The sequence below is a fragment of the Trametes versicolor genome (genome assembly GCF_000271585.1).
Source record: "Trametes versicolor FP-101664 SS1 unplaced genomic scaffold TRAVEscaffold_3, whole genome shotgun sequence".
NCBI lineage: Eukaryota > Fungi > Basidiomycota > Agaricomycetes > Polyporales > Polyporaceae > Trametes > Trametes versicolor.
The window spans coordinates 1,416,556-1,443,551 of record NW_007360323.1 but is presented as its reverse complement, the minus strand read 5'-3'; the positions used below and the strand labels follow the sequence as shown (position 1 = coordinate 1,443,551).

The 26,996-nt window shown below is 59.0% G+C and overlaps 8 protein-coding genes across 8 annotated transcripts; 3 read left to right on the top strand and 5 right to left on the bottom strand.

Annotated features, from left to right (window-relative positions):
- Positions 1-467: 467 nt before the first annotated feature.
- TRAVEDRAFT_143542 (uncharacterized protein) lies at positions 468-6,369 on the bottom strand. Its single transcript, XM_008037321.1, has 16 exons — positions 5,939-6,369; positions 5,772-5,889; positions 5,676-5,708; positions 5,137-5,620; positions 5,011-5,075; positions 4,850-4,960; positions 3,536-4,801; positions 3,080-3,480; positions 2,989-3,016; positions 2,851-2,936; positions 2,758-2,797; positions 1,638-2,708; positions 1,511-1,581; positions 1,259-1,448; positions 1,096-1,200; positions 468-1,036 (listed from the first exon to the last, which is right to left on the bottom strand). The coding sequence occupies exons 1-12, from the start codon at positions 5,944-5,946 to the stop codon at positions 2,232-2,234; spliced, it is 3,117 nt and encodes a 1,038-aa protein (XP_008035512.1). The 5' UTR covers positions 5,947-6,369; the 3' UTR covers positions 468-1,036; positions 1,096-1,200; positions 1,259-1,448; positions 1,511-1,581; positions 1,638-2,231.
- A 489-nt stretch (positions 6,370-6,858) lies between these two features.
- On the top strand, positions 6,859-7,909 carry TRAVEDRAFT_143539 (mitochondrial genome maintenance MGM101). The gene is made up of 4 exons (XM_008037320.1): positions 6,859-7,261; positions 7,320-7,467; positions 7,527-7,733; positions 7,789-7,909. Exons 1-4 carry the CDS (start codon positions 7,024-7,026, stop codon positions 7,847-7,849), a joined length of 654 nt encoding a protein of 217 aa, XP_008035511.1. The 5' UTR covers positions 6,859-7,023; the 3' UTR covers positions 7,850-7,909.
- A 44-nt stretch (positions 7,910-7,953) lies between these two features.
- Positions 7,954-9,397, bottom strand: TRAVEDRAFT_143534 (uncharacterized protein; the record flags this gene model as incomplete). Its single annotated transcript, XM_008037319.1, has 5 exons — positions 7,954-8,412; positions 8,484-8,645; positions 8,701-8,865; positions 8,925-9,148; positions 9,197-9,397. The coding sequence occupies 5 exons, from the start codon at positions 9,395-9,397 to the stop codon at positions 8,112-8,114; spliced, it is 1,053 nt and encodes a 350-aa protein (XP_008035510.1). The 3' UTR covers positions 7,954-8,111.
- A 745-nt stretch (positions 9,398-10,142) lies between these two features.
- On the top strand, positions 10,143-12,668 carry TRAVEDRAFT_162948 (alpha/beta-hydrolase). Its single transcript, XM_008037318.1, has 12 exons — positions 10,143-10,233; positions 10,293-10,498; positions 10,562-10,685; positions 10,742-10,809; positions 10,860-10,928; positions 10,984-11,172; positions 11,229-11,359; positions 11,414-11,528; positions 11,582-11,824; positions 11,883-11,963; positions 12,026-12,251; positions 12,303-12,668. Exons 1-12 carry the CDS (start codon positions 10,152-10,154, stop codon positions 12,608-12,610), a joined length of 1,842 nt encoding a protein of 613 aa, XP_008035509.1. The 5' UTR covers positions 10,143-10,151; the 3' UTR covers positions 12,611-12,668.
- Positions 12,669-13,404: 736 nt separating this feature from the next.
- On the bottom strand, positions 13,405-16,755 carry TRAVEDRAFT_27150 (uncharacterized protein). Its single transcript, XM_008036617.1, has 12 exons — positions 16,688-16,755; positions 16,400-16,620; positions 15,837-16,278; positions 15,670-15,773; positions 15,509-15,611; positions 14,913-15,450; positions 14,513-14,858; positions 14,106-14,449; positions 13,902-14,054; positions 13,708-13,854; positions 13,570-13,649; positions 13,405-13,515 (listed from the first exon to the last, which is right to left on the bottom strand). Exons 1-8 carry the CDS (start codon positions 16,716-16,718, stop codon positions 14,213-14,215), a joined length of 2,022 nt encoding a protein of 673 aa, XP_008034808.1. The 5' UTR covers positions 16,719-16,755; the 3' UTR covers positions 13,405-13,515; positions 13,570-13,649; positions 13,708-13,854; positions 13,902-14,054; positions 14,106-14,212.
- A 1,316-nt stretch (positions 16,756-18,071) lies between these two features.
- On the top strand, positions 18,072-19,422 carry TRAVEDRAFT_44417 (PLC-like phosphodiesterase; the record flags this gene model as incomplete). Its single annotated transcript, XM_008036831.1, has 8 exons — positions 18,072-18,125; positions 18,192-18,270; positions 18,328-18,375; positions 18,434-18,460; positions 18,516-18,631; positions 18,682-19,056; positions 19,109-19,184; positions 19,238-19,422. 8 exons carry the CDS (start codon positions 18,072-18,074, stop codon positions 19,420-19,422), a joined length of 960 nt encoding a protein of 319 aa, XP_008035022.1.
- Positions 19,423-22,418: 2,996 nt separating this feature from the next.
- On the bottom strand, positions 22,419-22,942 carry TRAVEDRAFT_18255 (uncharacterized protein; the record flags this gene model as incomplete). The annotated part of the gene is made up of 2 exons (XM_008036536.1): positions 22,419-22,714; positions 22,786-22,942. 2 exons carry the CDS (start codon positions 22,940-22,942, stop codon positions 22,419-22,421), a joined length of 453 nt encoding a protein of 150 aa, XP_008034727.1.
- Positions 22,943-23,901: 959 nt separating this feature from the next.
- On the bottom strand, positions 23,902-25,632 carry TRAVEDRAFT_117172 (Metallo-dependent hydrolase; the record flags this gene model as incomplete). The annotated part of the gene is made up of 5 exons (XM_008037317.1): positions 23,902-24,396; positions 24,458-24,788; positions 24,854-25,186; positions 25,305-25,370; positions 25,433-25,632. The coding sequence occupies 5 exons, from the start codon at positions 25,630-25,632 to the stop codon at positions 23,902-23,904; spliced, it is 1,425 nt and encodes a 474-aa protein (XP_008035508.1).
- Positions 25,633-26,996: the final 1,364 nt, after the last annotated feature.

Sequence of the window (26,996 nt, the reverse complement as noted above, 5' to 3'; positions counted from 1 at the left end):
TGCGCTCATGTACATCTGTGGCGTCGCGTATGGTCATCTTTCGGGGGGACTGCACCGACCTTGAGCGTTATCCGCTTTAGCATGAGGGCGTTTGCACTGCCGGTGCCGATGAGTGTGCCATGCGTGTCGGGATGCAGTGTACGTATACACTACTATTTTCTACCAAGAACGAAAGAGATCGCCTCCAGCCGCGTCGGGCCTTGGTCCTGACTCGCGCTGTACAGCCCGCGCTCTAAAGAACGCACGTCGGGCCGCGCATGACCCAGTGCTCCGTCTTCCAAGCACAAGGGCGCCTCGGTGCAAGCACAGCCTCTGTAAGTACCACCAGGGTATATCATCCCCGATCCCGAGCCAAGTGTGTTCCGTACCCCGACATTACATCCCAAGCACCACCACCCCAAACATGGGCAACTCATCATCCAAGGCACCGAGCTCCGCGTTCAGCTCCGAGTCCATCTCCGGCCCCTCACCACTTGACAAGAAGCACGAAGGAGCCTCTCTCAACCGTCGCGCCACATCCGCAGTTCCGAACGTCCACAGGAGCTCACAGAACCTTGCAGTCCCCTCCGGCTCGCAGACCCACCGCCGGAGCAGATCCGCACTCGTGGGCTCCGTGAGCAGCCAGCGGCCGCTCTCGCGCATCTCACAAACAGGCTCCGAGGAGCCGCCGCCGCCACCGTCGTACTCGGAGGCACTCTCCGACCAGTCTTTCCTTGCTGTGCCGACGCAGGGCCTCGGGCAGCGGTCACGCTCGCAGGATGCTCCGCGCAGCAACAACCCGTTCCTGCGCCGGCCTGTGAGCAGCGTCGGGCTGCCGTCCGCGAGCTCCGAGGCCAGTGCCGCCACATTTGTGTCATCGTCCCCTGGGCGGTCGGGGGCGGGCCAGCCGATGACTTTCGAAGAGCGCGCGGAGTATTTGCGCCGGCCGATGCGGCAGAACACGATCGAGGACGCGTTGGAGACGCTAAAGAAGTATAATACGGTTATCGTCGTGGATGATTCAGGCTCGATGTCGAAGGGAGGGCTGTGGACGGAGGTCGGTACAGAACCATTCTGCGTGCCTGTGACGCAGCGGCTCACCATAATTAATTTCAGGCACGAGAGGCACTCGCTGCCCTCGCGGACGTTGCGTCTAAATACGATACGGATGGGATCGATGTCTGTTTCCTCAACAGCAAGAAGACCGGGACTAACATGACGGTAGCGCAGCTTTTTTTCTTCGCGATCTAATCCATCGCTCAATTATCTCTTCTTGTAGAGCGGGACCCAGATACGGCGAATGTTTGACAGTGTAGTTCCACGCGGTGCGACACCCATCGGTGAACGGCTCGAGGACCTTATGCTGTATTACTTGAACGAACTTGACGCGGCGAAGGAGTCTGGCGGCGTGGCGGCGGTCAAGAAACTCAAGCCCGTGAACTACATCATCATCACCGACGGTGTTCCTAGTGAGTATTCGGGACTTGGCACGCCCCCATTCGATGCCTGCGCTGACTGTTCACTGTGCCAGCCGACGATCCAGCCGCTGTAATCGCTGCTGCCGCTAAGCGATTGGATGACGGTCATTACCCTCTCACGCAGGTCGGTCGATTTGAATACAGTGTTCACTTGCAATCTTCTAACCAACTCGTCAATAGGTCGGCATTCAATTTGTCCAGATAGGCAGCCATAGAGCGGCCACCGAATATCTGCGCACTCTGGATGACGAACTGCAAGCCGAATATCATTGTCGAGACATCGTCGACACGACGCCATACCTCGGCGGTCGTCTCAATGCGGATTCTATCATCAAAATCCTCCTTGGCGGCATCAATCGACGAGTGGACAAGAGAGGCGGCCAGAGCGTCATGTAAAGAACATTTTGATCGTACATCGTGCTATGCTGCCCTCCTCCTTATACCCCCACCCCTCACCGATCTAATCTGGACGTCCCCGGATACGCCAGATATAGCCCCATTCATGCGACACCGCTGCTAGTATTATTGATCTCTCTCCTCTCTCCCCCTGCTACTAATGCTTTCATGACCTTTCCGCACATGCTGTGTCCGCCCCAGTCTAGTCGCTGCGCCCTTCTCCAGATGTAGCATACGGGTCTTTTTGCTCTTTGTATCACGATCCTACATTATGCGTACACCCCCACCCTGTATTCTACCCGTACTACCCGTGCTCTGCGATTCAGATTCCAAAATACAATTGCCCCTACTAGCCCGTTCAACGTCTCCGCGGCCTGTCTATCGGTCCCAGTCCTCCAGCGCGAACGCGAACATACCAAACGCAGGCGCTGCCTCGCCCGTGCCCGCCGCTAGGCTCTCCACACCGCGCCGCACGAAACGCACCAGCGCGTCCAACTCGCCAGACATCTTCTCCAACCGCGCCGCCGGCCCCTCCTCCGCAAACGACATCGTCGTCGATGCCCCAAACGAGAACGACGGCTCGCTCGCGCCCCCGCCCTCCGCGTCCCCTTCGTCCTCGGAGTCGGAGCTGTCCCCGTCCGAGTCTTGCAGGAGTGAGGGTGCCTGCGCGAACCCGATGACGTCGCGCCGCTGGGTGCGCACGCGACGGCTGCGGTGGCGGGACCGCCGGGAGACGAGGCGGAGCGAGGCGCGTGAGATGTCGTGTGTGGTGTCGCCGGCGTAGGCGACGAAGCATTCGGTGTAGTGGAGGGACATGTCGAGGATGGACATGATCGCGCGGTGCAGCGCAGCAGTCTGGGACGTCGCGTTAGGGCAGGGTCCAATGACACGAATGCGCACTCACATTGCGTTGGAGAAGACAGCGGCCTTCGAGCTTGTCGAGGCTGAGATACTCCTGTGAACATGGTCCACACAACAGGGGGAAGGGGGCACGTACTGATCGTTCTGCAGTTGCACCATCTCGTCGAGCGACTTCGCGCCGCGGAATGCGTCGTGGAACTTGAGGATTTGCGTGTGGATCACCTATACACCGCCTCAGCCCCGACTTGTCAATCTAGCTCAACAATACACTCACATTAGTCGTGATAAAGTTCAGCAGCGTGCTGTACTCGTAGTCAGCATCTCAGCTTCACCTCACCTCTGCCAGAATCAACACAAACACTCACTTGACGAACCACGACAACCTCCCCCTCACCGCATAAAACACCTTCATCTCCCCACTCATCTTCCTCCCCCCGCCCCCGCCCACGAGCCCACCCCTTACCAAGATCCGCTCCAGCACGCGCTTCGCGCGCCGCACCTGCAGCACGAGCGTGAACACGGCCGAGCACACGCGCACCGTGCGCGGCCCGAACACGTACGTGAGCGGGAACGGCACCGCGTACTCGATGAGCAGCCCGTCGAGCGCGCGCACCGTCTGCGCCGCGCTGCGTTCCTGCGTGGTGCGGAAGGAGAAGCGCACGAGTGCGGGGTCGATCCAGCGCGTGCGCCCAGGGTGCAGGGCGACGACGTCGCGGAACGCACTGTTCATGAAGTGGAAGTCGTTCCATGGCTGGCGCGTGTCCATCTGTATGTTCCGTGCAGTTAGTTGAGCGGAACAGGGCGTGTAGGGGAGGACATACGCGGGTGAAGAGGATGTCGACGAAGTGCGACATGGCGTCGCCGCGGCGCATGAGGAAGAGATCCTCAATTGCGTTGAGGTGCGCCCAGAGGTCGCAGTCCTCGACGAGCACCTTCGTGAGCGTCTCGTGGGCGCGCTCCGCGTACGGCAACAGCTCCTCATACACGACGTGCGAGAGGTTCTCGCTAGACGCGATCGCAGCCTCAGGGGACAGCACATCATGCAACACCTCCTCCGTCGGCGCGCCAGCAGACTCGTCCAGCAGCGCGCCGAACGCGCGCCAGCCCGCCATCCACGGCTGCCCAGACGCGACATCAGGCACCTCCGCCGCGTCCCCGTCGAACAGGGACGATATCCCAAGCGCGCGCAGCAGCCCAGTTACCTTGCCCGTCGACAGCACGAGCTCAGCGACATGCACCAGAAACACCGGCAAGCCGTTGGGCGCCTCCCCGCCCTCACCTTCGCCGTCGCCCGTCTGCCCGGCGCGCAGCGTGAACCCATCCGACCAAAAGTCCGGGTCGAGCATCACCAGCTCGTTGTCCTCCACGAAGAACTCGTCCGGGACGGCCCGGGTGCCCACCGCGCGCACGCCAACGAGCGCCGCGGGCGAGTCGCGCACGGGCATGCCGTCGCGCATCCAGCGGTGCATCATCGCCCACACCGGCTCCGCGCTTGCGCCAAAGACGCGCGTCAGCGCGCGGGCGGCGACCGCGTCGCCCATGGACATGCGGGCCTGCACCGCGCCGAGCAGCGCGTCGAGGAGGAGTGCGGTGACTGCGGACGGGGGCGCACGCGAGGGCAGGTCGGGGAACGTCCATATTTCAATGAGCGGCGAGGGGGCGCGCTGGGCTTTTTGTACGACGGTGCGGACGAGGGTGAGCAGGACGGAGAAGGTGTCCCCGAAGGCGTCGCGTACGCCTTTTTCGAGGCTGAGAAGGGAGACGACTATTGGGGGGCCGGGCAGGACGCCGCCGCGTGCACGGCAGATGGATTCTTCGCGTGCGGCGCACCATGCGTCGAATGCTCGCAACTCGGTGTCTAGCGCATCGGCGAAGGCCTCGAGTGTTTGGGTGTTACGTCGTTGGGACCTGACGAGATGAGCTGCTTGATTGGAGTCTGAGCTAGTGCTGGCAGAAGCCCTGGCAAACATCGCGCTGGTGAACTTGCGGAGGTGTGCGAGGGTGGTCGCTAGGGATGCGAAAGCAGAGACGATGGACGCCTGTGCGCCTGCTGTTAGATGCAAACACCGCGGTGCTGTAGGAGAGAACTACACAATGATGAATATAGGCTGGGAGGTCAACAGGACGAGACGTACGACGAAGGAGAAAGCGTTGGGACCGTTATGTGCCCAAGTGAACATCATATTACGACGCCCTTGTAAGCCTGTAAGCACTTCGCGGACCAGATACTCTTCAGGCCTATAGTTCTGCTTCTGCCTTGAGCGCATATACTCATACGACAAAGTCCCGAGCTGACCTCTTTAGTTGGCCCGTCGATGCGCAGCGTAGCCCTGGACCCCAACACTCGATGGAACGATGGCGCTGCCACCCGCATGCACAGTGTCAATATGTGCGACCAAAGTGTCCGCTCCAAGCGACTTACCGAGAGATGAGGCATCTCCAAGGTCGAACGGTTTCTCAATCGCCGCATCGGTGCGCCACTCAGATCGCCAATACTGTCTGGCCTGCAGCTCTTCCACATCCTGTCGATGTCGATATGCATTCCGTGGGTCTATTGTCGCACCCCCTTCGAACTCGCCAGTCTGTTGAGGCCCGGAATGAGCGGGCGGGGGTGTGTCCGGAATGACGGACAGCTCGGAGGATGACTGGGCCCCTTCCAGATCGGAATCGCTGTCCCAAGGCGAGAGCGAGGGTGTGCTGCCGTCGCTGCGTGTCTCCCAGCCCTCGACAGTGCTTCCGCGGGGGAGACCATAGACGCCTTCCCAGTGTTGACCTTCGAAAGGCTCCTCCGCAAGAATGTCTTTCCAGGTCAGTTTGGGCTTGGCTACTGAGGGATGTTCGATTCTTTGAAGGACGGCTTCTGCGTTCTCCAGTGTCGTGGGATTGGAAGGGGTTGAGAGCAGTGTCTACGGTAGATGGTATAGTCAGAGGGATTTTCTCCTTCGTTTCCTTCTATCTTACAAGAAACTTCAAGTGGTCAGGAAGACGAGACAGCTATATCAAAGAGGATATTCAGGTCTGCAGTCAGAGCTCAAAGAGAAGTCTGAATAGCCGTACTTGTATGCTCGCGTCCAGATCATCGTTGCTCTTGGCATGCGTTTTCAACCTATCGTACACTATATCGAGTGTATCACCGAGGACATCAAAGGAGTTGATTCGTGCCTTTCGCGCATAACTGCAGGTGTTCAGCCACGAGAACTCATCGATGCGTGAAAGCGGAATACCCTCTCATCGCCTTGTCAATGGTAGGGAAGTCAGTGCTCCCTGAAGGTCGGACGGTTGAGTCTAAATTCTTCGCAACATACTCCACAGCAGCCCGGAAGTCCTCGGGGTCTACGTCAGGGGTTAATGGCGTGAGCTGGGATACTAGGGATTCACATAGCGGGATCAGACGAGACGGTTGTCGGGGAGGGACGCGATGGGAGAAGCGCGAGATAGGTCGCCTGACAGAAGCACTGGAGGTAGGGCGTAGGGAAGCACTCGACGGAGGCCGGACAGATATGCTGGACGGCGGTCGCGCTGATAAGCTCGAAGGTGATCTGAATGGCGCGCTTTGAGAAGAGCGAATGCCAGCACTAGAGGGAGGACGAGTTGATGCACTTGAAGGGGGTCGGAGAGGAGCACTGGAAGAAGGCCGAAGACTTGAGGCACTCGACGGAGGCCTTCCAGCTGAGGACGCGCTTAGCTGAGAAGGGACGGCCGAGTACCAGCCGTCGGCGTCCACCTGCAGGCCGCTCGTGCCAGTGCTAGAGGGAGGTCTGATCGTTGGCCGCGGTGGTTTGGGTCGCGAGCCGGAGGGCTGCATCGAGTACAGGGCGCGTGGTAGAAAGGGCCTGTAGTGAAGAAGTGGTTCACCGTCAGCCACCTGGATTATTTTCGAGTTTATGAACAACTAGACTTCACCTGAGTCCCTAGCTGCAGGTGGTACGCGGAGGAGCGTGCTCATCGTGGCTGAGACTCGTCCCCAGCGTGACGACGATCGGGGGACGCGTCGCGCGTGTCACGCGTTTGCAGACGCGTAACCGTCACGTACGGACGTTTTCCCGCGACGGGACTGCCGAGGCTGCTGTCCTCTCTCTCGTCGACGATGGCCAGCATGTTGCTCAGCCGACTCTCCGCAAGCTCGCGCAGCTTGGCCTCTGTCGCCAGGTCCTATGCGACCGCGCCCTCCACATACCAGCGCCGCACGGTGGTCAGGAAGACCGCTGCGACTTCGTCAGGCGCCGTCCCCGGCCGCGGCAACCCCTCCATCGTGGACACGCTCCCAAACACTGCAGACGAAATTGATGTCCCGCCTGAGGCGTATGCCATGCCCGCAGAGAGCGTTCCCTCGTCCTCTGCGCTTCGCACCTCTGCGGCGCCGCCACCAGAAAGCCCCGTCCCCGTCCCGTTTTCCGATAGCAACGCTATTGGCGGTTCCTCGAAGGATCCCTCCACCCCCGATTGGTCCAAGAGCTACTTTGGCCTGTCTACTGCGCCGTTCCCAAAGGAAGCGGCGGAGATACTTATGGCGCCCATTGACCCCCTGGACGTTGAGATGAAGCCAGGTCCGTCGCTCTTCTGTCTACATATCGTATACGGAAGAGTGGACTAATAAGTGTGCAGACGGCCTCATATACTTGCCCGAAATCAAGTACCGCCGCATACTGAACAAGGCATTCGGCCCCGGCGGATGGGGTCTTGCGCCTAGGGGGGAGACCAACGTGAGCCAGAAGGTGGTGAGCAGAGAGTACGCACTCGTCTGCTTGGGCCGGTACGTTCTACACTTGCGTCCCATTTCCTCCTGTCACTAATACACGGCGTTGCGTACAGTTTGGTGGGTATCGCTCGCGGGGAGCAGGAGTTCTTCGACCAGAACGGCATCGCAACAGCGACGGAGGCGGCCAAGAGCAACGCCCTCATGCGCTGCTGCAAGGACCTCGGCATCGCGAGTGAGCTCTGGGACCCGCGCTTCATCCGCGAGTTTAAGGCGAAGCACTGTATAGAGGTCTTCGTCGAGGATAGCCGGACGAAGAAAAAGTGCGTGTTTGCAAGCTTCCTACTCAGATGCTAGGGCTCACATCGTTTTCCTCAGGAAGAAGCTCTGGCGCCGCAAGGACCAGCCCCCCTTCGGATACCCCTACGCTGAGACCTAGAGCCCTGCACCTATCTAATCACACCCGGCATTGTATATTACATCTCATAGCATATTCACCACTCTACAGACTTCTAATGTCTTGCGCAACGACGGCTGGACAGAGCAAGAATAGTGATAGATATTAGCAGCAACGATAGCACTACAAAACAGAACTACATGCGCTGGGCGACCGCGTCCTGGCCATACCCTACAGGTGAACGTGCACATCCGTCATGAAGAAGTTACGATACACAGGCCCCAACTCCCACCCATCCGCCCAACTACTTCTTCCCCTTGCGCGACTTCGCCGACCCTTTCGAACTCTTGCTCGGGCTGGACGTCGCCGTCGACGCCGCCGTGGTGCTGCTGGCCGCCGACTTGCTGGTCGCCACTGCCGTGCTGTCCTCTACCGCAACCGTCGGGTTGGCAGGCTTCGTCGGCTCAGCAGGGCTCTTGTGCAGCAGGCGCATGACGAGGCTCGCGATCATGCCCGACCCGATCATGAGCATCCAGCGCGGGAAGCGGTTCACGAAGTTGAACGCGTGCATCAGGCCGAACGCGTAGTAGTGCAGGATCCACTCCCTGTGAGTACGAAGAGGCGCATGGTCAGAAATTGTGTTTAAGGCGCGGGGGCGGGAGCGGGGGATGCGTACCGCTTTCCGCCGGGCGCGAAGTTCGTCTTCCATGGCTGGGTGTTGCGCCAGTGCTCCTCGGTGAGCAGGTCGCGCAGGAGGTCGGCGGTGACGCGCACGCGGTCCGCCTTGTAGAACCGGAGTGTCTGGCCCCTGTCGGTGATAATGACCAGATACGGTCCTCTGCAGGCATGCGTTAGTTTCTACACACCAGCAAATAAACGAAATGGAGACGTACGACCAAATGGCCCACTTCGTGGTGAGGTACGTGACGTTGATATAGTCGACACGACCCCAGCGCACATGGGGGAGGTCACCCGCAGTGACCGTCTGGTTGTACGCCTCGTCAAAGCTCTGGTCGACAAACTTCGAGATCGCGTTGTTCTGCCCCGCCGTCACCGAGCTGCCGCGCCCCGTCAGTCAGTCTCCCTCTTCCCGCATCAAAATTGAACTGAGACGCACATGATGAGGAACCAGACGCGCTCCGCCTCCTCCTCAGGCGTGAGCTCCTCGCGCACGATGACCTCGTCAAAGTTCTCGTCCGTAATAAACGGGATGCGCAGGTCCCACGGCGACTCCGCGCTGCGCGCGACCGCCTCCGTGATGTTCACGCCCATCTTCCCGAACAGCGACGCGACGGGCCCCGCGGTGAGCAGCCGGTTGATGTCGAGCAGCGACGTGAGGCTCTTCAGCACGCCGCTGGGCCCGCCCGCGAGGCCGCTCGCTGGGGGGACCTGCGGAGCTGGGGCGGGCTTGTCTGTAGGGGCGGCGCGGTCGAAGGTCTGTGCGGGGGGCGGGGCGTGCAGGGGCGGGGCGTTGGCGGCGAGGTTGGGCTGCTGCTGCTGCTGCCCGGGCTGCCAGCCTTCAGAGAAGTACTGTGCGCTCGCGGAGGCGGCGCACAGGAGCGAGGAGAGGAGGATGGACGAGAGCTTCATGGTGTCGTGTACAGACGGTCGTGTGCGACGTCGGCCTTTAGCGGGTTGCGTCTGGAGGGTGTTTTAAAAGCACCCTATGTCAGCGCGTGCGTGGTTTCAGCACTTGGGGAAGCTCGAACACAAGGTGGACGAGGGCGCAGGTGCAGGAGGAGGGTGGCAGGAGGCAAGCGGCGGGGAAGGGGCTGCTTGAGCGAACGCTATTGTAGGTTCAACGCAGGGGCGCGGGTGTAATCGTCCACCGGGTGCACGCCATCGCGCTGTGTGAACAGGAGATAAGCGTGCCTGATCCAGAGTATTGTCCGTAATTATGTTTCTCCTGATTGCGGCGGGGCGTTCTGATACCGCCCGCGCAGGTCTTGGAGGGGGCGCGCGCTGCTCGCGGGGGGGTTGTACTCGGGCGTGGCCGTAGCGGGTGAGGAGGACGTCGTGGAGGGGTTCGCGACTGTGCGCAGTCGTCGGCCCGATTCTATTTCGAAATACTCCCATTTTGACTATGTATGCCCCAGAATGGACATGGTAGTGCAAAAGTACCAGACGCGTATGATGAGCGTGTCAAGCCCTGGTGTCTGTCAATACTCTACCGTGTCCTCACCTCTCTTGCCGTCTCCCTCCGCTTCAGATACCCTCGGACTTCTGCTGGCCTATCTCATAGCGGCCTGGGCTACTACGCTCACCTCAACCGATAGACTCGGTCATTTGTGGTGCCCTTTCCGGGCTGGTTGCCTCCCCCGCGCAGGCCCACGTACCCGGCGCCATGCGCTTCCCCGCACGCGTATTCGCGCTCCTGCTCTCGCCACTACTTTACTCGTCTCTTAGTCTCGCGGCACCTGCAGATGGTCTGTACATTGCTCAATAAACGTCACCATGCCATACTGAACCCACAGCGCGTGCGCAGTACCCTCCGCCTCTTCTTTCTATGTCTCACACCTCCCGGACCTCCACCAAGATGAGACTCGGCCCCTGCGCATGTACGCGGGCCACCTGTCCTCCGACCCAGATGCGGGTACCGCTGAGCCTACAGACGTCACCGCGCATCTGTACTTCTTCCTTGTGAAGGCGCGCCGTACTGCGGACAAGGAACGAATCATCTTCTGGTTGAATGTGAGTGCCTTGATTCTCGCCCGGATCTTCTATTCGGAGATGTGCTGAAGCACCTATGCACAGGGGGGTCCAGGATGTTCGTCGTTTGACGGCCTCATGATGGAGGTGGGTCCTTGGCGAGTGGATGGGAAAGGTGGCCTTAAGACGGTGGAAGGTGGCTGGGAAGAGTATGCGACAGTGGTCTACAGTGAGTGCTCACCTCTGAGGCCTGAATATTTCAATATTCATTTCGTTTGTCTGTAGTTGACCAACCTGCCGGAACTGGCTTCTCATACGCCCCGTCAAATAAGTATGACCATGAGCTTCCCGAGGTAAGTCGCCGATCTCGCCGCGGCGTGGCGCTGTGTAATGACTACCGCAGGCATCTGCGCACTTCGTAGAATTTCTGCGCAATTTCTACAGGGTCTTCCCCGAATACCAAGACGTCGACGTGAGCGGCCGGTTTTCTTTCTGTGGGACAGAGCGCAAAGCTAAACGCTTGGCAGGCTTACATCGCGGGCGAGAGCTATGCGGGCCAATATATCCCATATTTTGCGGACGCAGTCCTCAATTCCAAGCTAAAGATGCCACTGAAAGGCGTAGCAATTGGAAACGGGTGGACAGACGCACGAAGACAGTACCCAGCTTACTTGGACTATGCCGTAAAACAGGGCATCATCGAAACCACGTCGGAGGTGCGTCGATTGTTCTACAATCAATTCAGACAACTGACCCTCCATCGGCGATGCAGGCATACAAGACTAGCAAGGACATCACGGACCGTTGTATGCTGGAAATGGCCAAGTACACGGATGTGGAGCCTGTGCACGTCGACATTTGCGAGCAAGTGATGATGACAGTCATTTCGGGCAAGAACCACAAGTAGGTCCAGTGTCGCCGCGTGTTCAAACGGTAAGGAGTTGACAAGTGCGTTAGGGTCGACGGAAAACCAAAGTGTCTCAACATCTACGATGTGCGTCTGGAAGATGACCAGCCGCAGTGCGGGATGAACTGGCCTCCGGATTTGGAAGACGTGTATAAGTACCTAGCCGTACGCCCAACTTCCCGTCCGCCTCTCTCATCCGCACTAACACCAGATTTTAGAGGAGAGACGTAGTGTCTGCAATCCACGCGTCCAACGTGCCGGGGACGTGGGTCGAGTGCAAGAGCCGCGTGCACTCCGAGTTTTCTGTGCGCAAGTCCAACTCGTCCATCACGGTGCTCCCGCGCGTCCTCGAGCGTATCCCGGTCATGCTCTTCGTCGGAGACCAAGACATGATCTGCAACTATGTCGGTATCGAGAGCATGGTCCAGTCTATGAGCTGGAATGGCGAGACTGGCCTTGGGGTGAGACCGCTTCCCTCAGATACGAATAAGCCGGAACTGATATTGTGTACGAGCGCAGAAGGTGCAGACGCAGTCGTGGACGGTGGGCGGAAACCTTGCAGGGACGTGGGTTGGCTCGCGCAACCTCACCTACGTCAAGGTTTGTACATCCTCTGCATGGTTTAGCTTTGTACAGACCGTTCTGACGTCCGCGCCGCGCAGATCTTCAACGCGTCGCACATGGTCGGCTTCGACGCCCCGCACGTCGCGCACGACATGATGCTGCGCTTCATGGGCGTGAACTTTACCGCGATCACGGATGGCTCCGCGCGCATCCCGAGCGCGGTCGGCGACGATGCGAAGCCGCTCCCCGCCATTCTCGACGACGTCCCTACGTCCACGCCCGTCGCCAGCAAGACCCCCGAACAGGACAAGGCGATGTGGGAAGGTGCGTCCTGCGTATGTTGCGTAAGAACCGGAGGTGCTGATAGGCGTTCAGCATACTACAACGCGGGTTCGGCGACGATCGTGCTCGTGCTCATCGCCGTGGCGGTCGGCGGCTTCCTGTGGTGGCGCTCGCGGCGGAACCGCATGCGTGGCGGGCTCTCGCTCCCGACGCACGAAGAGAGCATCCCGCTCAACTCGGCCATTGGCCGGCGAGATCGCGACGAGGATGGGGAGCCCGCGTTCAGGCCGCGGAAGGGCAAGGAGCGGGCGGGGACGCTAGAGGAGGAAGAGGCGATATTCGATGTGGGGAATACGAGCGACGATGAGGACGAGCGGAGTTCGATCGCGAAGAGGGATTAGACGGTGTAATTTATGCATCCTTTGTTTTACATACTGGAGTCGGACATTTCAGCTCACCCTTTTGACCATTCTGAGGGTACCCATCGACCTATTCGAGACTTAGCAGTGACCTACTCCGTCTGTTTCAGCCGTTCAGTGTTGCGAGTGTCGTCACTTTGCGGTGTAGGATGCATGCACAATTATCAGCGAACACGAGGAAGATGAGGATATGCAAAGATTGTTTATTTCATCGAAGATAGTACACATACATGATCGAAGTACGAAGAGATGTCTGCGTCATGGTTTCACTAGACCGTCACGGCCACATAGTGGCACCCCGCCCGAGAGCGAAGCTGTACGGAAAGTTAAGGAATATAACGCCGCGCCGCCACCCTACATCGACCCCTCCGGCGAATCAACACCACCCGTGAGGGCGGAGGACTCAGCCGTAGCGAGAGGGAGCAGGGCAGCGCCGCTCATTCTGGTGAGCGCCCCGAGGGACGCCTCGCTCCGCCAACTGTGAACGACGTCAACAGACGAGCAAACGTCTGGACCGATGCGCACCCATGGGTGCGCTGGCTGACGCTTCGGAGGTTGGGCTGGACACTGGGGAGACATGATGCAAATTGCGCGGTTATATAGGGTGCGCCAGGCGGAGATCGAAAAAGATGTGGCTTTGTTTGGCGGGCGTGGTTTGCAGCCACAGACGCGTCGGAAGCGCCTGAACGCGCTCGCTCACTCAACGCCACAGCTGAGCGAGATGGAGAAGAGCCACCGGGTGTCCCGGTTGTCCGTCCATCCTCGTCTGGGTCCGAGGGACTCCATCTTTCCCGGGAACCCCGACCTGTACCGCACGGTCGACACGAATGCAACATGCAGTCCGTACCTCCAGGAATGCGTGCTCGCCATGGAGGATTGCTGCGAGGAGGTGCGACATACTTTCCGCACCCGCACTGTTCTCGCATCGACCGACACATTATAGGCACATTCAGCACAGGAACTGATACGACAGGGCACATACGACCTTCCGCGTATCAGTCACGTTCTCGATAGCGAGCGGGTAAGCCATTCTGATATCTCCACACCTACATAGTATTGACTGTGAGACGACACACTAGGTATTCCTGCTCGTTGACGAGAGCACCGTACGTCGTTACAAGGCCGACCTGACGGATGAAATCGAGCCGCAAATCAACGAGCTCCTTTCGCGAGCCGAGAAAGGGCTGCAGGTGCTGCTGAAGAGAGAGAACATGCTGCAAGCCAAGGTTGGTGGTACCCATGAACTCAGGGCCGATCGCTGAATGTCCATCAGGCGGAAGCGTCGCAGGGGCGCCCAACATCGAGAGCCGCGGCCAACACGACCGGCATGAACAAGCTTGATGTTCGCCGGATGCAGATGCTGTCCCGACAACGGCAGAAGCTCGAGGATGAAGCGGCTGCACTGCAAGCTGAAGTCGATGCTATGGTAACCCTTTGCCTTCCTCGGTGTTACTTTCCACTAACGCTTACCTTGTAGGAACTGAATGTGATGAGGAAATGAGCATCGAGACCTCCGACCCAATCCCTCGTATGTTGTACAACATGGTAGTGTACTGCTAATTTCCTTTTGTCTCGTCATTTCCCCTACTCCATCAGTACCTCTCCTATCAAGATCGCCTCGACAAAGTCCCCGATCTCGAGCTTGCTCGGCCCTCTCTCTCCTCTGCCCGGTAGTGCGATCAAACCGTTCGCACCTTTCAGACTCCCAACTCTGCTGGACCGCTGGCCACCTGTGCTGTATGCCTTGAATCCTACTGGATCGGCTTTGATAATCGCGCGATGGTACTCTGGGCGCGGATCAAGGCGCATAGATTCTTGAATCTATGCAATAGGTACGACAAGGACAGTTAATGACGTGCCATGGTCGACCGGTTTTGCACGTACCTGAACCCTCACGCTAGGCAACCTGCACTTCGGCTCTGGCCATCCCCCAAGTTTCCTCAGCGCCGGGACAACGAACACATGGAACATGACGAGGGCGCTGGCCGGGTTGCCCGGGAGTGCGAAGAGCGGGATGCGCTCGTTCCGCCCGCCCGGGGTCGGCACAGTTGCAAACGTCGTCGGTTTGCCAGGCTTTACCCTTACACGCCCGAAGTGTATCGTCCCGCCGAGGTGGTGCTCGATGACGGGCTTGAGCAGGTCCCCAACGCCCATCGAGGTGCCCCCGGTGGTCAGTACGATGTCGGCGGACTCGATGCCAGTGCGTAACACATCAATGTGCGCTTCCAGGCTGTCACCAGGGTGAGTTATACCGTAACCAACAAACAGAGGGGAGGGTACGTACCTATCAGGGACGATCCCGAGGTCAACGACCTCGTATCCCAGGCCCTCAATGGCCGCCTGCAAAGACGGCCGGTTCGTGTCCCAGATCCCGCCCCACCCATGGCTCGGGAGCGACGTCGGCGACTGCAAGTCCAGCAACTCGTTCCCCGTGCTCAACAACGCCACGACCGGCCGCCGCACCACCTGCACATTCGCGCGCCCAACAAACGCAAGCGTGCCGATCTCGCCCCCAGCGCTGCTCACGACCGTCCCGCGCTCGAGCACGAGGTCGCCCTGGCGCACGTCCGACCCGGGTTCGCGCACGTTCTCCCCGCGCGGCACCTGTGCGAGCGTCTCGATCTCCGCCTCCTCGTACTCCTCGCCTGTGGGCGTACGCTGTGTGGTGTGCAGACGTGTGTCTTCGACCATAATGACGGCGTCGGTGCCCGCGGGGAGTGGTCCGCCGGTGTTGATGCGGAAGACGTAGCCAGGGGGGAGCGGTGTAGCGAGTGGGTGCGTGCGGTGGTCGAGCACCCTATAAATCCCCGGGGGGTCAGTGGCTATTATATTCAGGTCAGATTCGTCTGCGAATACATGTAAAGAGGGCGGGAGGCGTACAACGTAAGGCATATCCATCGACGTTTGTGCTGTACGTCGAGGGCACGTTGATGGGTGAGACAACGTCCTCTGCGATGACATGGCCTCGCAGCCTCGGCGTCACCTGTTTGTGCGATATATCAGTACCGCTTCATGCTTTGTATGCGAAACCAGGTTCTTACGGCTTCCTCCAAGACTGACAGCGGCCGGACCTCTCGCAGGATTGTCAGATATGCTTCCGCGACAGAGACGAGCGGGTATGGCGATTCTCGGGCGCGCGTGTGGGCTGCAGAACCAACCAAATGTCAATTACCGTGCTGTCAGTGTACCATCCTGCGCGGTCACCTACCGGGCAGCGCCGGATCCTGAGATAGCACACTCCTCGGCTGTGGCACCTGGTGGTCATGTCCATGTGGGTGGTGGTGGTGATGGTGCGCACCTCCACCACCGGAGGCAGAGCTGGCGCCGCTGACCGACGCCTCTGGCAGCCCCACCGGGCCCTGTGCCGGCGACGCCTGCGGCATGCGCACGCCCTCCGCGGCGAGCGCGGCATGCACGGCGCCCCCCGAGCCGCCCCGGACGAGCTCAAGCGCGTGCGGGACGACGCCGAGGAGCGCGGCGAGGTTCTCCTGCACGGCCTTGACACTCCCCGGGAGCGTGACGACGAGCGTGCGGCGGATCGTGCCCGCGACGGGGCGCGAGAGCGCGGCGAGCGGCGTTGCCTGTAGAGACGCGGCGAGCATGAGTTGCACGAGCCCGGAGGCTTCGCGCTCGAGGAGCGGCTTGATCGCCTAGGTTCATCGCAGCAGATCGCGTGAGTTTACGGCGGTTATAGAAAACGTCCCATAGGGATGTATAAAGGCACCAGCTTAGTGTGGCAATCGCGCGAGAGGTTGTAGGGCACGGACTTACCTCCGGAGTCCTGTCGCGCACGCCGAAACCAGTACCGCCGGTGGTCACGATCCAGTCGATATCACCCGAGTCGCACCAGCCGAGCACAACGGTGCGGATGCTGATCTCGTCGTCGGGCACGATGACGAGGTGCCTGCACACGAATCCGTTCTGCGTGAGCACACTCTGGATGGTAGGTCCGGAGCGGTCCGCAGACGCATCCGCCGAGGCGGTATCGCTCACTAGGATTCATGCACTCAGTTAGCTCACTTTGTCGCGTTTTGCGCTTCACAGATGGGCCGGACAAACCTGTTAGTATCGCTACTCGCGCTCCGGACATGGTGGTAGTGGAGGGAGTCACTGAGTTCAACTTCGCGGGCGTCCCAGACGTCATAGGGCCGCAGTTACGGCCCGTGAGCTATAAGTACTCATACGCATAGTAGTACGGCGATGCTCGGAGAGCTTGGCAGTTGTTCATGTACGGTGTGCTCGTCGAATAGATTGGAATGGGCAAGTACATGAGCATAGATAACATGGGCGCGCTACTACTGCTTCATGAGAGAAAAACATTGGCCAGAGTGGGCTGCCCACCTGAGCGAGTTTACGGATCATCCGGTGGTCTTCCAAACTGCCACTCCCTCCGACGCGCGGGGAGAATCACCCTCGTGAACAGACAACAGGCGGTGAAGAGGCACTGGTTCGCGTCCCGCACATTCAAACAAGACCCCTGGGCGCGTCCGCAAGTGCATTGGCTGTCGCCCAAGAACTGTCTTCTGACCCTCTGTGGGAGAACCGGCCGGTGCTTCTGCACAGTCTTGCTACTACAAATGAACGGCTATCACCCCCGCGTACGGAGGGAGTTGACCTTGTACGGTGCCGGAGCTTCCAGAGCTAGACCATGAGGACCGCCCGAGGGAAATTGGCTAGTCAGAAGGCTAAAGGCAAACTCACGCACGATCATTTGACTCGGGCGGCTTCCCAGATGAGAGCACTTCCTGCACTTCGTCGACTAGTTGAGGACGTCCGAAGTAAGTTAGCAAGGAGGGGAGGGACATCGCGGTGGCTTCCCCGAATCACGCCTTCGGAGGGCGATCCGACTCGCGAGGGAAGTTCGGGACGAATGCGGGGTAGCAGGGAGGTCATCCGGGGACGCGAGACGATCGCCTCGAAACATGTGTTGCCCGCTAATTCGAGCGGTGAGCCGGCGGCGGTCTGGACCTGGTTCGCGGCTTGTTTTGTGTGACGGCGGGGGGCGTGGATGAGCCAGGGGTCTGACTGAGTCTGATATGGAGGCAGGCGTTACGGCGACATGTTCCGCCAGGAACGAGTGTGTACGGAATGTGAGTCGGCAGGGACGTCGGACGCCGACGGACGGTCATGGGCGAGGTCGGCAGTGAGCTGAGAGCGAGGGGGGTGATGCAGGGATGATGGCGGGGGGACGAAATGTCGCGAGCATGAGGGTTGTCCGCAAGTGGATCCGGCGAGTGCCACAGTTCCGGGGCCTCTTTACACTGGCGCGTCCGCTTTCCCCGCCACCTGCATGTTCTCCTCTTCCGTCCGCGCCCTCGCTCTCACTCGTATAAGACCCCCACGCGCCCTCTCCCATCCCTTCCTTGCCTCCCTCTCTCGGCCCCCGTCCTGTCCCCTGCTCCGTCACGTCCCGCCTCGCCCCTTCGCCGCCTCTCTAGCCACCATGTCCGCTTACGCTGCCACGAAGCCTATGCCTGAGTGCTGGGGACACCGCGGAGTGTGTAACGTGTCCGCCATTGCGTCTGTGCCAGTCCCTGACCTCCGCGACGCGTGAACTCCACAGGCTTCAGCTACCTTCCCCGAGAACACGCTCGCAAGCTTCGAGGCCGCCATGCGTGACGGCGCCGAGGGCATAGAGAGCGGTATTGTTTCCTAGCGCGTTCCCTCTCCCCTTGCAGCCCCGTGACCATCGTGAGCAGATGTCCACGTATCTGTAGACGATGTTGTTGTCATGTTCCACGACCCTTGTGAGCCTCTACTCTTCGCTGTCTCCTTAGTGCCACTGGTCTCACGCGTCTCTTGCAGCTGTCGACAGGGTTACGGACGGGACAGGTAAGTTATGCGCGTAGTACGTGTCATCGCTTGCTGAATGTCTCTTCTCGTGTAGGGCTCATCAGGGAGAGGCTATGGCACGGCGAGGGTGGTCTCCAGCAGCTCCGGACCGTCAAGGAGCCGAAGCAGGCGCTTGCCACTTTCGAAGACACCATCAAGCTGCTCATGCGGGTATGCACGCGTCTTACGCTGCTTTGAACGGCAACTCACCTCCTCTCTAGCCCGAGAACCGACACGTCAAGTTCAACGTCGACGTGAAGGTTCAAAACAAGCCCGCACACCTCTTCACGCTCATGCACAAGATCATTTCTGCCCAGCCAGACTGGGAGACCACGCTCGCGCCGCGCATCCTCCTTGGGCTCTGGCATCCCAGCTTCCTCCCGCACGCGAAGGCCCAGCTGCCATACTGCCGTCGCTCATATATCGGGTCGGACATTGCTGTCGCGCGCAAGTTCTTTTGGGACAGCTGCGACGTGTTCTCCATCAAGTTCTCGACACTTGGCATGGCGGACGGCGCGAAGTTCCGCAAGGACTGCAAACAGGCCGGGAAGCGCGTCATGGCGTGGACCGTCAACGAGCCCGAGCATATGGTAGAGGTACGTATAGCAGCACACTACGATTTCGAGATGCTCAGCTCTTCATTTTCAGGCTGTTCGCTGGGGCATTGACGTCATCATCACCGATACGACGAAGACATGGCTTGACCTCCGCTCTGCTCTCGAGGGTAGGTTCTTGACTGCTACGTGCAGTGAATATGTTTTTGACAGTTGCTTGCAGTTGACTATGACAAGATCGCCGCGCAGCACAGCCGGCTGTTCTACTGGACGAAGCTTGAGTTCTACACCCCCATACAGATCATCACGCGCCGTCGCGACCACAGCTACCTCGAGGGCTACGCGGGCCCCTTCCGCAAGATAGAGGCCGCGGAGGCGCTGCCTCGCATGTCCACCGCCGAGGCGTGAGCAACGCGCCTACCGCGGACCATGACCATTAGTATAGACGTCCCGCCTCCTCCCACCCCCGCTCTGCTGCTCTTCCGTCCTTTTCCATTCTGGGTTTACGTAGGGTGTTCCGTCGTCTGCTTTCGACTCTCGAGTCTCGCCTCATCCAGTCCTAGTCTCCGTCCAGTTCCATACCCTGTTCGTTCCCCTGACCCCGATCCCGTAGACGGCCGTACGTGCCCCCGACCCCTAGAGCCCAGTTGGGCGTGTCCTGTCTGGATTCCCGCTGGATAATCGTCGCATATCACCTGTGTAATAACCTGTACTGTTCGTGTAAATGGGACATTCGTAGTGTTGGGGTTTTGCTTTCTTATATACGCTGGGGAGTTTGCGCGTGGAACTCGTCCATCGTCTCGTCCACTATACATACAAGGCATTGACACCAATCACTGCGTAAAACCCCCTTCTAGTACAGTTGGGGCGTGATCGCGCTGCAAAGGCCAGTCAATACTAGTGATTAGTGAGCTAGGTATGGTAGTGCGAATTTACCTGAGGGTGCGCGACGTTACCGGGTATCAGGTAGTTTCAGGACGTAGCTGGACCGCCTAGCAATGCAGTTGCACGATCTACGGAGAGACCAGGTAGCTCAGAACACACCTAGTGAGGACGATATCATATAGTAGAGCTGCAGCAACATCGCGCGAGGCAGCGCCGCGCACGCGCTGCGACTCTGCACTAGGTAGCCTAGTCGCGCTGCGAACGAGAGACCGCTAGAGCCCTCCGCGGGCGGACACATTAGGAAAGAGCCCTGATCACTCTAGGCCTGCTCCTAGCTAGAAGTCGACGTTTCTGGACCAGATACGTATAGACACAGATAGTTTATTTTCACTACTACGCGTACATATCGGTACTGCCCTGAAATTTGGCTATTCTAGGCCAATGACCCACCCTGCCAGTGCGCGACGCGGCACGGCGCATTCACCGCCCTCCAACGACCCGGAGTCACTGCCCTTCGCTTGACCGGCAAGGCTCTTGGCTGCCGCCTTGTGTTGAGAGCTTGTGAACGCAGAACCGGTACTGGACGTGAACGTCAGTTAAGGATGCGAGGATTGAATTAAGCTTACCGGTGCGACTTAGAGAATGCGTACCATACTGAGGCCGCTAGATGCGGCGCCGCCGTGAGGTTATCCAGATCCCCGGCCACGATGGATTAGCCTGACACGTGCAATCAGTCATGAAACACAGTTCGGCGCCGGCACCGAAGACGAGCCCAGAAGGGCTGGATACGCACCTCGGCCTGAAAGGCAATTCTCAACGTTCAGTGTGGGGCGAGTAAAGTTCTTCCGGCACAGGCCGTATCACCTTACCTTAAACTCCCCGACGAAGCTGAGGATCCGCCACCATGGGGATATGTCGCATTGTTAGCTGCTGTACAGATAGAGGACGGACTCACCATAGATACATATAGCCTGATGTCTGTCTCCACGCCTTCCGTGCCAGATCGCGCTGCATGTACCAGCAGAACAAAGCAGGAAGAACGAGGTCAGCTGGACGCTCGATGTTCTCGTGCTTTGGAGAAGTCTGAGGTCTAGGGGACTGTTCGTGAGAGCGTGGAAGTTGACCTGCAGACCTCCGGGAGGGCCCGGGGTGAAGGACGGGTGCAGTCGATTGGGGTGGCATGATCGTAGTCGTATAGGGCTGTTGATGAGGGTTCGAGGGTTATTTAACGAGGCTGCTACCCACACGTATAAGATATTACGTGGCGTAGAAAAGAGAGACGAGGCCAAGCGGCCGCCAGACGCGTTGTGTAGTTCGAAGGTAGGACGAGCAGAGGCCGTGGTATACGAACGCTAGCCTGTGCGAGACCAACTGGCACCCCGGACACCATACACCGCTGGTCCGTCTCGCGCGGTGTAGCTCCAACTCTGACTACACTAAGTAGGGTTTACCGCGCCTACTTACAACTAGTTAGTCTCTCAAAGGTCAGTATTAGGCGGCTACCCATTATCTCTCATTCCCTTCCTCACCAGCACTCACTCGTCCGTGGTGGACGACGTTGGTGGTTTACGCAGTGAATCCAACATCGAGAAGAACATGGCCGAGGCACGACCGCAGACGAGAAGTAGACGTGTAGACCCAGCTAGCGCTTGCTTGGACTTGTCCACCTCAGAAGAGGCCATCCAGAACTAGTGAACCTATAGCATGTGTTCCTCGGGATCCCTTACCGTATTTGTCACACCATGCGCATAAGTTTCAGGTAAACAGGTGCCCACACCAGCAGTTGACGAACATACAAACAAGACATCGGAGCCCGTAGCCAGACCAGGAACAGGATAGATAACCGTACACACACAAGATACCACAGGAGCAGAAGCGAATAGAACCATGTTCAAGGAGCATAGTTTGGAGGCCGGGCCTTGGAAGCCGTGTAGAAGCGCTCATTTGGGTGTGGGGCGGGTCCGGGGACGTTCGGTTCCGCAGAAACTTCCCCAGAGGCTCGGGGAGTCGGCCCAGAGTCGGGAGCACGAGGCACCGGGGGTTGTGGGTGCTTTTCTGCGTACGCTGCCACTCCCTGTGAGTCGGAAGAGGCGGCGGTCGGTAGGACGAGATGGCTTCCTCCACGCCATGCTGCGAACGGTCGAATGTCTGGAAAAGCGAATTAGCGCGAATGCTCCATCACGGAGGTTATGGGCGACACAAGTCTGCCAGAATTGATACGTACCAGATTCTGGGCCACCTTTACGCTTGGCGAAGTAGCGCAAGGCGAAAAACCCCAACGCAGCGAGCACGAGGAAACCACCGACGCCTCCCACGACGCCGCCTACGATCGCGCCAGTGTGGGGGTGTGAAGACGACGTAGAGGCGAGCGCGATGGTGGGGGTTGCGGACACCGAGGAAGATGTTAGAGTCGGAACTGCCGTGGATGAGGTGGACGAGCTGGTAGTAGATGATGGCGCCGCTACGGGTGCGAAGAGCTCAGTCAACAACTTGAATGCTACCAGCCCTAGGTAGAGACGTCACGCACCGGAAGAGCTCGTGTTTGTTTGCTGCAGCGGGGTGATAATGAAGCCATCGATCTGCAGCGGATTGGAAGAGTTGCCACCAATGTCCGTGATTATGAGCTCATGCTCGCCCTCGCTCATGCTCAACGCGATGTAGAGCACGGATTGGGCGAAGCGAGTCCCCGGGAACGTCTCCCCGTCGGTGACGCTGAGATTCATCTGCGTGAAGTGTCCGTCGAGAATGAAAGTCGTGGGCGGCATCGGGAAGGTGTTGTTCGTGCCTACGATGCCATTCACAAAGAGGCATGAGCCTGACAAAATAATGCATGTGAGCTGAATGCTACGGTGTAAAGGAAATACATTGAAACCGGCATCGACATACCGTTGAACTTGAAATTGGCACTGAGGCCGGGGGTATTCGCGACGTGTCGTGTCCCGTTGAAGCCGTATGTTTGGTTCGTAAACGCTTGCCATGGGCCCGAATACACAATATTATCGTTGAAGTCGTCAATCGTGACGCTATTCGGGCAGAGCGCCATATTCGTAGAAGATGAACAGGTCGATGCGGCGTACTAGGATGCGGGCACCAGAGCAATGAATGACCGTGAGGGGGGCCGGTCCAGCTGGGGTCGGGATGCGCAGCTGAACTGCGAATGCTCCCTTTGAGGACCTTGTCCCGCCGGGTTCCTGGGACTCGGGATTACGTGACTGCGGTGCTACAGATCGTCCAGGAAGATGGACATTGAACGCTGTGCGGCGAGCGCGGAGGCTTCTTCATTGTTGGCTGTTGCAACGTTGATGGCTCGGATCGCCCACAGCTGGACGCTGGAGGCGGCGGCTGGACCATAACTCGAGCACGACCAATGGCGTCGCCAGCTAATCATAGAAGATTTCCTCTTTAGCTTCGTTTCAGTGATACCTTTCAGCCCAATTGGTCGTCCAGCGCCCGTGTCCTCTGGTGTCGCAAGTCATTTCAAATGAAGGCGCAAGCTAGCGGACGTCTTGACATCTAGCGACACGCGGGAGTCGACGGACACGTAAGATGTGAGTCGCGTTCTATCTCATCAAATTGGAAGTACTGTCACCCACCAGGTTCATCAAACACGAGATGGCGGTGAGTTCGGGGTCGAACATATGGTGGTCAGGGATTGAGAGAGCCGATCATATTAGCGCTCACTGGGCTCTGCTGCACCCACAACCCAAAGGCACAGCCTCTTGATCACCGTTTCGCCTTGAGTTCATTCCACTTCTATCCGCGCAACCTGTGTCCTCCGACTCCAGCGCATCATGAGCAACACCCATTATAGAGCCATCGACGCGATGGTGGCATGGACCCTGGTGAACTCATACACATTAAGTAAACGAACATTTTTAACATCATGATGCTTGCCCCCGCAGGCTGTTACTACACACCATGATACAACTTTTTCCTACCCTGCATCGACCCTCGCTCTCCACGTCCCGACCGACAGTAAGCTCGGTTACACAATGCGACGCCTCAAATCGCGGGCGGCCCGTTCGTATGGTACCACGTCTTCCAGATCTCCTCCAGCTTCTGCTCCGGCCACCGCGTCCTGATATCCTGCGCCCGCTCCTTCAGCTCACGGACGACAGGCTTCCAGTCCCGCACCAGTCGCCCGTCTCTCTTCACGACCTCGCCGTCGACGAACACCGTCTTGATGTCCTCGCCTGACGCGTGCATGACAATGGCAGCGATGGGGTCGCCAGCGCCTCCCAAGTTGACCGAGTCTGCGTCGAGAACAAGCAGGTCGGCGCGCTTCCCGACCTCGACGCTGCCCACGAGATGCGCAAGGTTGAGCGCCTCGGCACCTCCCAGCGTCGCGAGGCGGAACACGTCTGCGGTCATATGTTTGAGGTGCAGCGGTGTCGTGAGCTTGTGCTGGCGGGCGTGCTCGTGCTCGCGCCCGCGGCTCCACTGCAGAGCGAAGCGCATGGGGCCGAACATATCGCCGCTGTTGGCAGATATGCTGTCCTGCAACGCCACGCTGGTCAGAGCCTGGCGTCCCTGATCTCTCGTTCAGAGCTGCACTCACCGCTCCCAGCCCAGCTTTCACACCCTGCTCGACGGCGTCGAACGCAACATGGTTGCCGCACGACATCCCGATCTCGCCCACTGGGGTCGCCCCAACGGCAGTGCCGCTCTCCTTCAGCGCCTTCCAGGCCTCGTCGTTGAGCTCGGTGTGGTTCCCGAGGCCGTTGCAGTGCGAGAACAGCACGTCGGGGCCGAGCATGCCGCCATCCCGCCACGCGGTGACCGTCGAGGCCCCGATTACGTGCGCAGTGATGAGTGTGACCGAGCTCGCGCGCGCATGCGCGAGCCACTCCTTGTGCACCTCAATCGGGCCACGCCAGGAGACGTCGTACCTGCATGGTCAAAGGTGGTCAGCGTGCCACACCACGGCCGCACGATCTCAGCTCATAGTACTCACGCGAGTCCGAGCGTGACTCGCCCGTCAGGGCGCAGCTTGCCCCCGTCCACGCCCCACTCACGCACCTTCGCGCGCTGCCACGCATCCGTCTCCACCTCGTTCGCGAAGTCGAGGCTCGGGGTAATCTGCGTCGCGGGGCTCTGGCGCGCGGGCGCCCAGATGACGCGGGCGCCGGACTCGCGCACGGCGCGGAGGGACGCCTCGGCGTGTGCGGGCGTGTGCGCGGTGTTGAAGTGGTCGAGGATGGTCGTGACGCCGTTGTGGAGCGCGTCGAGGCAGCCGGCGAGCGTGCCGATGCCGATCTCCTCGGGTGTGAGCGACCCCTGGACCGTCCTATGATAGAATGAGTACGGTGGGACGCTAGGTAACGCAGGAGGGGCATACCAGAATGACTTGACGAAGTACTCGCTGATCGATATGCTACAGAGATGATTGTTCAGTCTCAGTCTACGGCACATGTGGAGATGGGGGTGCGTACTCGGCGTGACTACCCCGCGAAACGGTCATGTACAAGTGCCTGCCAGCCGAACACTCCAAGGTCAGAAACTTGAAGTGGTTTCAGGAATGGCAACACTATACCTGTGAGTGTCCACAAATCCAGGTGTGACCCACTTGTTCTCGCAGTCGAAGACTTCGACGCCTGACTGGGGCGTGATGTTTTCTTCAATACGGGTGATGCTGTTGCCCTCGACGAGCACATCCGCCTTGTAGACGCGAGGCTTGCTCTCGCCCTGGACAAACGTTACGACAGTGCCTCCTTTGAGAAGATATTTCGACATCGCGGTCATTGGAGAGTAGAATGGGGCTGAGAAGTTGACGATTTGGCCCAACCTCTCTCGACGTTTTATGTTCCCTGCCTAGACGCATTATGTAGCGCTATTTGCTACGTCCCTTGCTGCCCGCCCGCGGCAGTCGGATGGATGTAGGGGTGCTTGTGGATACGTTGTGGGAGCTGACTCAGATCCCGAAGCCCGCTGTTTCACCATCAACATGCCGCAGTACATTGAGCTGTTCTTGAATTAAACCGTTGCTTCTTCTGCCTCACACGCGTGCAATAGCAGGGGTTTGGTCGTCCGGACTCTACCAGCGTTCTAGTACTGCTATGTCCGACGAGCTGGCGTGGTTGCGCTATGTCCGACGATGGTGACGCATTCGCAAGCGATAGCAACCTGTATGTAAGCCAGAGGACTGCAAGAACTTGACGTGTGAGCATCCCGGAGGCTCGCAATGACAGTGGGGAGCATCTGACCCTTTTCTGATCGATACAGACGCGATTCGTTATTGACATAGACCGCCCGATTGCAGTTCACCTGTCAATGTGCAGTACCGTAGCGCAGCGTTTTGAGGTGCCTCGCGAGAATCGTTTGGCCAAATTTGCCTATTCTTATCCCCAAACGATCCTTCCTGCTCGAATAGCTCGTAGGAAGGGCGGAAGGGCCGAAAATGGAAGGCTGCTGGAGAGGGGAAGGCACGCTAGGTGAAGACTGTTTCTCGTGGTCTAGAGGGTGCGTAGCACCAGGGCAGTTATGAGAGTTCGACAAGCAAAGAATAGGCACGAGGCCCCAGTACCACTGCCAGACTTGATATGTTTGGACGTGAACCTACATGAACGACGGTGGCGAGCGAGGAGAAGTTGCGAAAGTGCCTGACACTGACGGGAACCTCAGGTTCGTCGGCAGTCTGCGGCCGCGGCAGTGCACAATAGAGCCACACAGTAGCGAGCTGCGTCTGTTATAACAATGATAAGTTTCCGTCGAGTGGAAGAGGGCATAACAATGGTCGACGTACGCACATGCCACGCGCTGAGGACGTAATGAGGACGGATGGCTGTCTCGCAAAATGCCATATTTCAGAGTTCCCTCATAAAAGACCGCACATGCTGTATGTCGAAGAGTCGAGCGTCCGCGTTCGCAGACAATCCACGACAGAGCGGGAGCGGCGATCTCTACGAGTAGACCTCGTCATCGGACGGAAGCATACAGGAACCGCCAAGCAACTAAAGTCGGGAAGATCACTCACGCTGAGTATGCGTACTCATATTCTCTCAGGTATGTGGTCCCCTTGATACTGAGCTGTTCGCAGACAGCTTGCAATGTTGCAGTCGTCGCACACGCGAGCCAAGTCGAGAAATGTAGGTTTCTTC

Coding starts and splice junctions, on each gene's coding strand:
- TRAVEDRAFT_162948 (XM_008037318.1), top strand. CDS start 10,152: ATGCGCTTCCCCGCACGCGTATTCGCGCTCCTGCTCTCGCCACTACTT. Junction 11,173..11,228: donor TCATCGAAACCACGTCGGAG/GTGCGTCGATTG, acceptor TCGGCGATGCAG/GCATACAAGACTAGCAAGGA. Junction 11,360..11,413: donor ATTTCGGGCAAGAACCACAA/GTAGGTCCAGTG, acceptor CAAGTGCGTTAG/GGTCGACGGAAAACCAAAGT.
- TRAVEDRAFT_143539 (XM_008037320.1), top strand. CDS start 7,024: ATGCCCGCAGAGAGCGTTCCCTCGTCCTCTGCGCTTCGCACCTCTGCG. Junction 7,262..7,319: donor GGACGTTGAGATGAAGCCAG/GTCCGTCGCTCT, acceptor ATAAGTGTGCAG/ACGGCCTCATATACTTGCCC. Junction 7,734..7,788: donor GATAGCCGGACGAAGAAAAA/GTGCGTGTTTGC, acceptor CGTTTTCCTCAG/GAAGAAGCTCTGGCGCCGCA.
- TRAVEDRAFT_27150 (XM_008036617.1), bottom strand. CDS start 16,718: ATGTCCGGAGCGCGAGTAGCGATACTAACAG. Junction 15,451..15,508: donor CGATGGATATGCCTTACGTT/GTACGCCTCCCG, acceptor TGAATATAATAG/CCACTGACCCCCCGGGGATT. Junction 14,859..14,912: donor CTCGGGATCGTCCCTGATAG/GTACGTACCCTC, acceptor CCCTGGTGACAG/CCTGGAAGCGCACATTGATG.
- TRAVEDRAFT_143542 (XM_008037321.1), bottom strand. Junction 5,621..5,675: donor CTGACCACTTGAAGTTTCTT/GTAAGATAGAAG, acceptor CATCTACCGTAG/ACACTGCTCTCAACCCCTTC. Junction 5,076..5,136: donor TGGAGATGCCTCATCTCTCG/GTAAGTCGCTTG, acceptor TGCGGGTGGCAG/CGCCATCGTTCCATCGAGTG.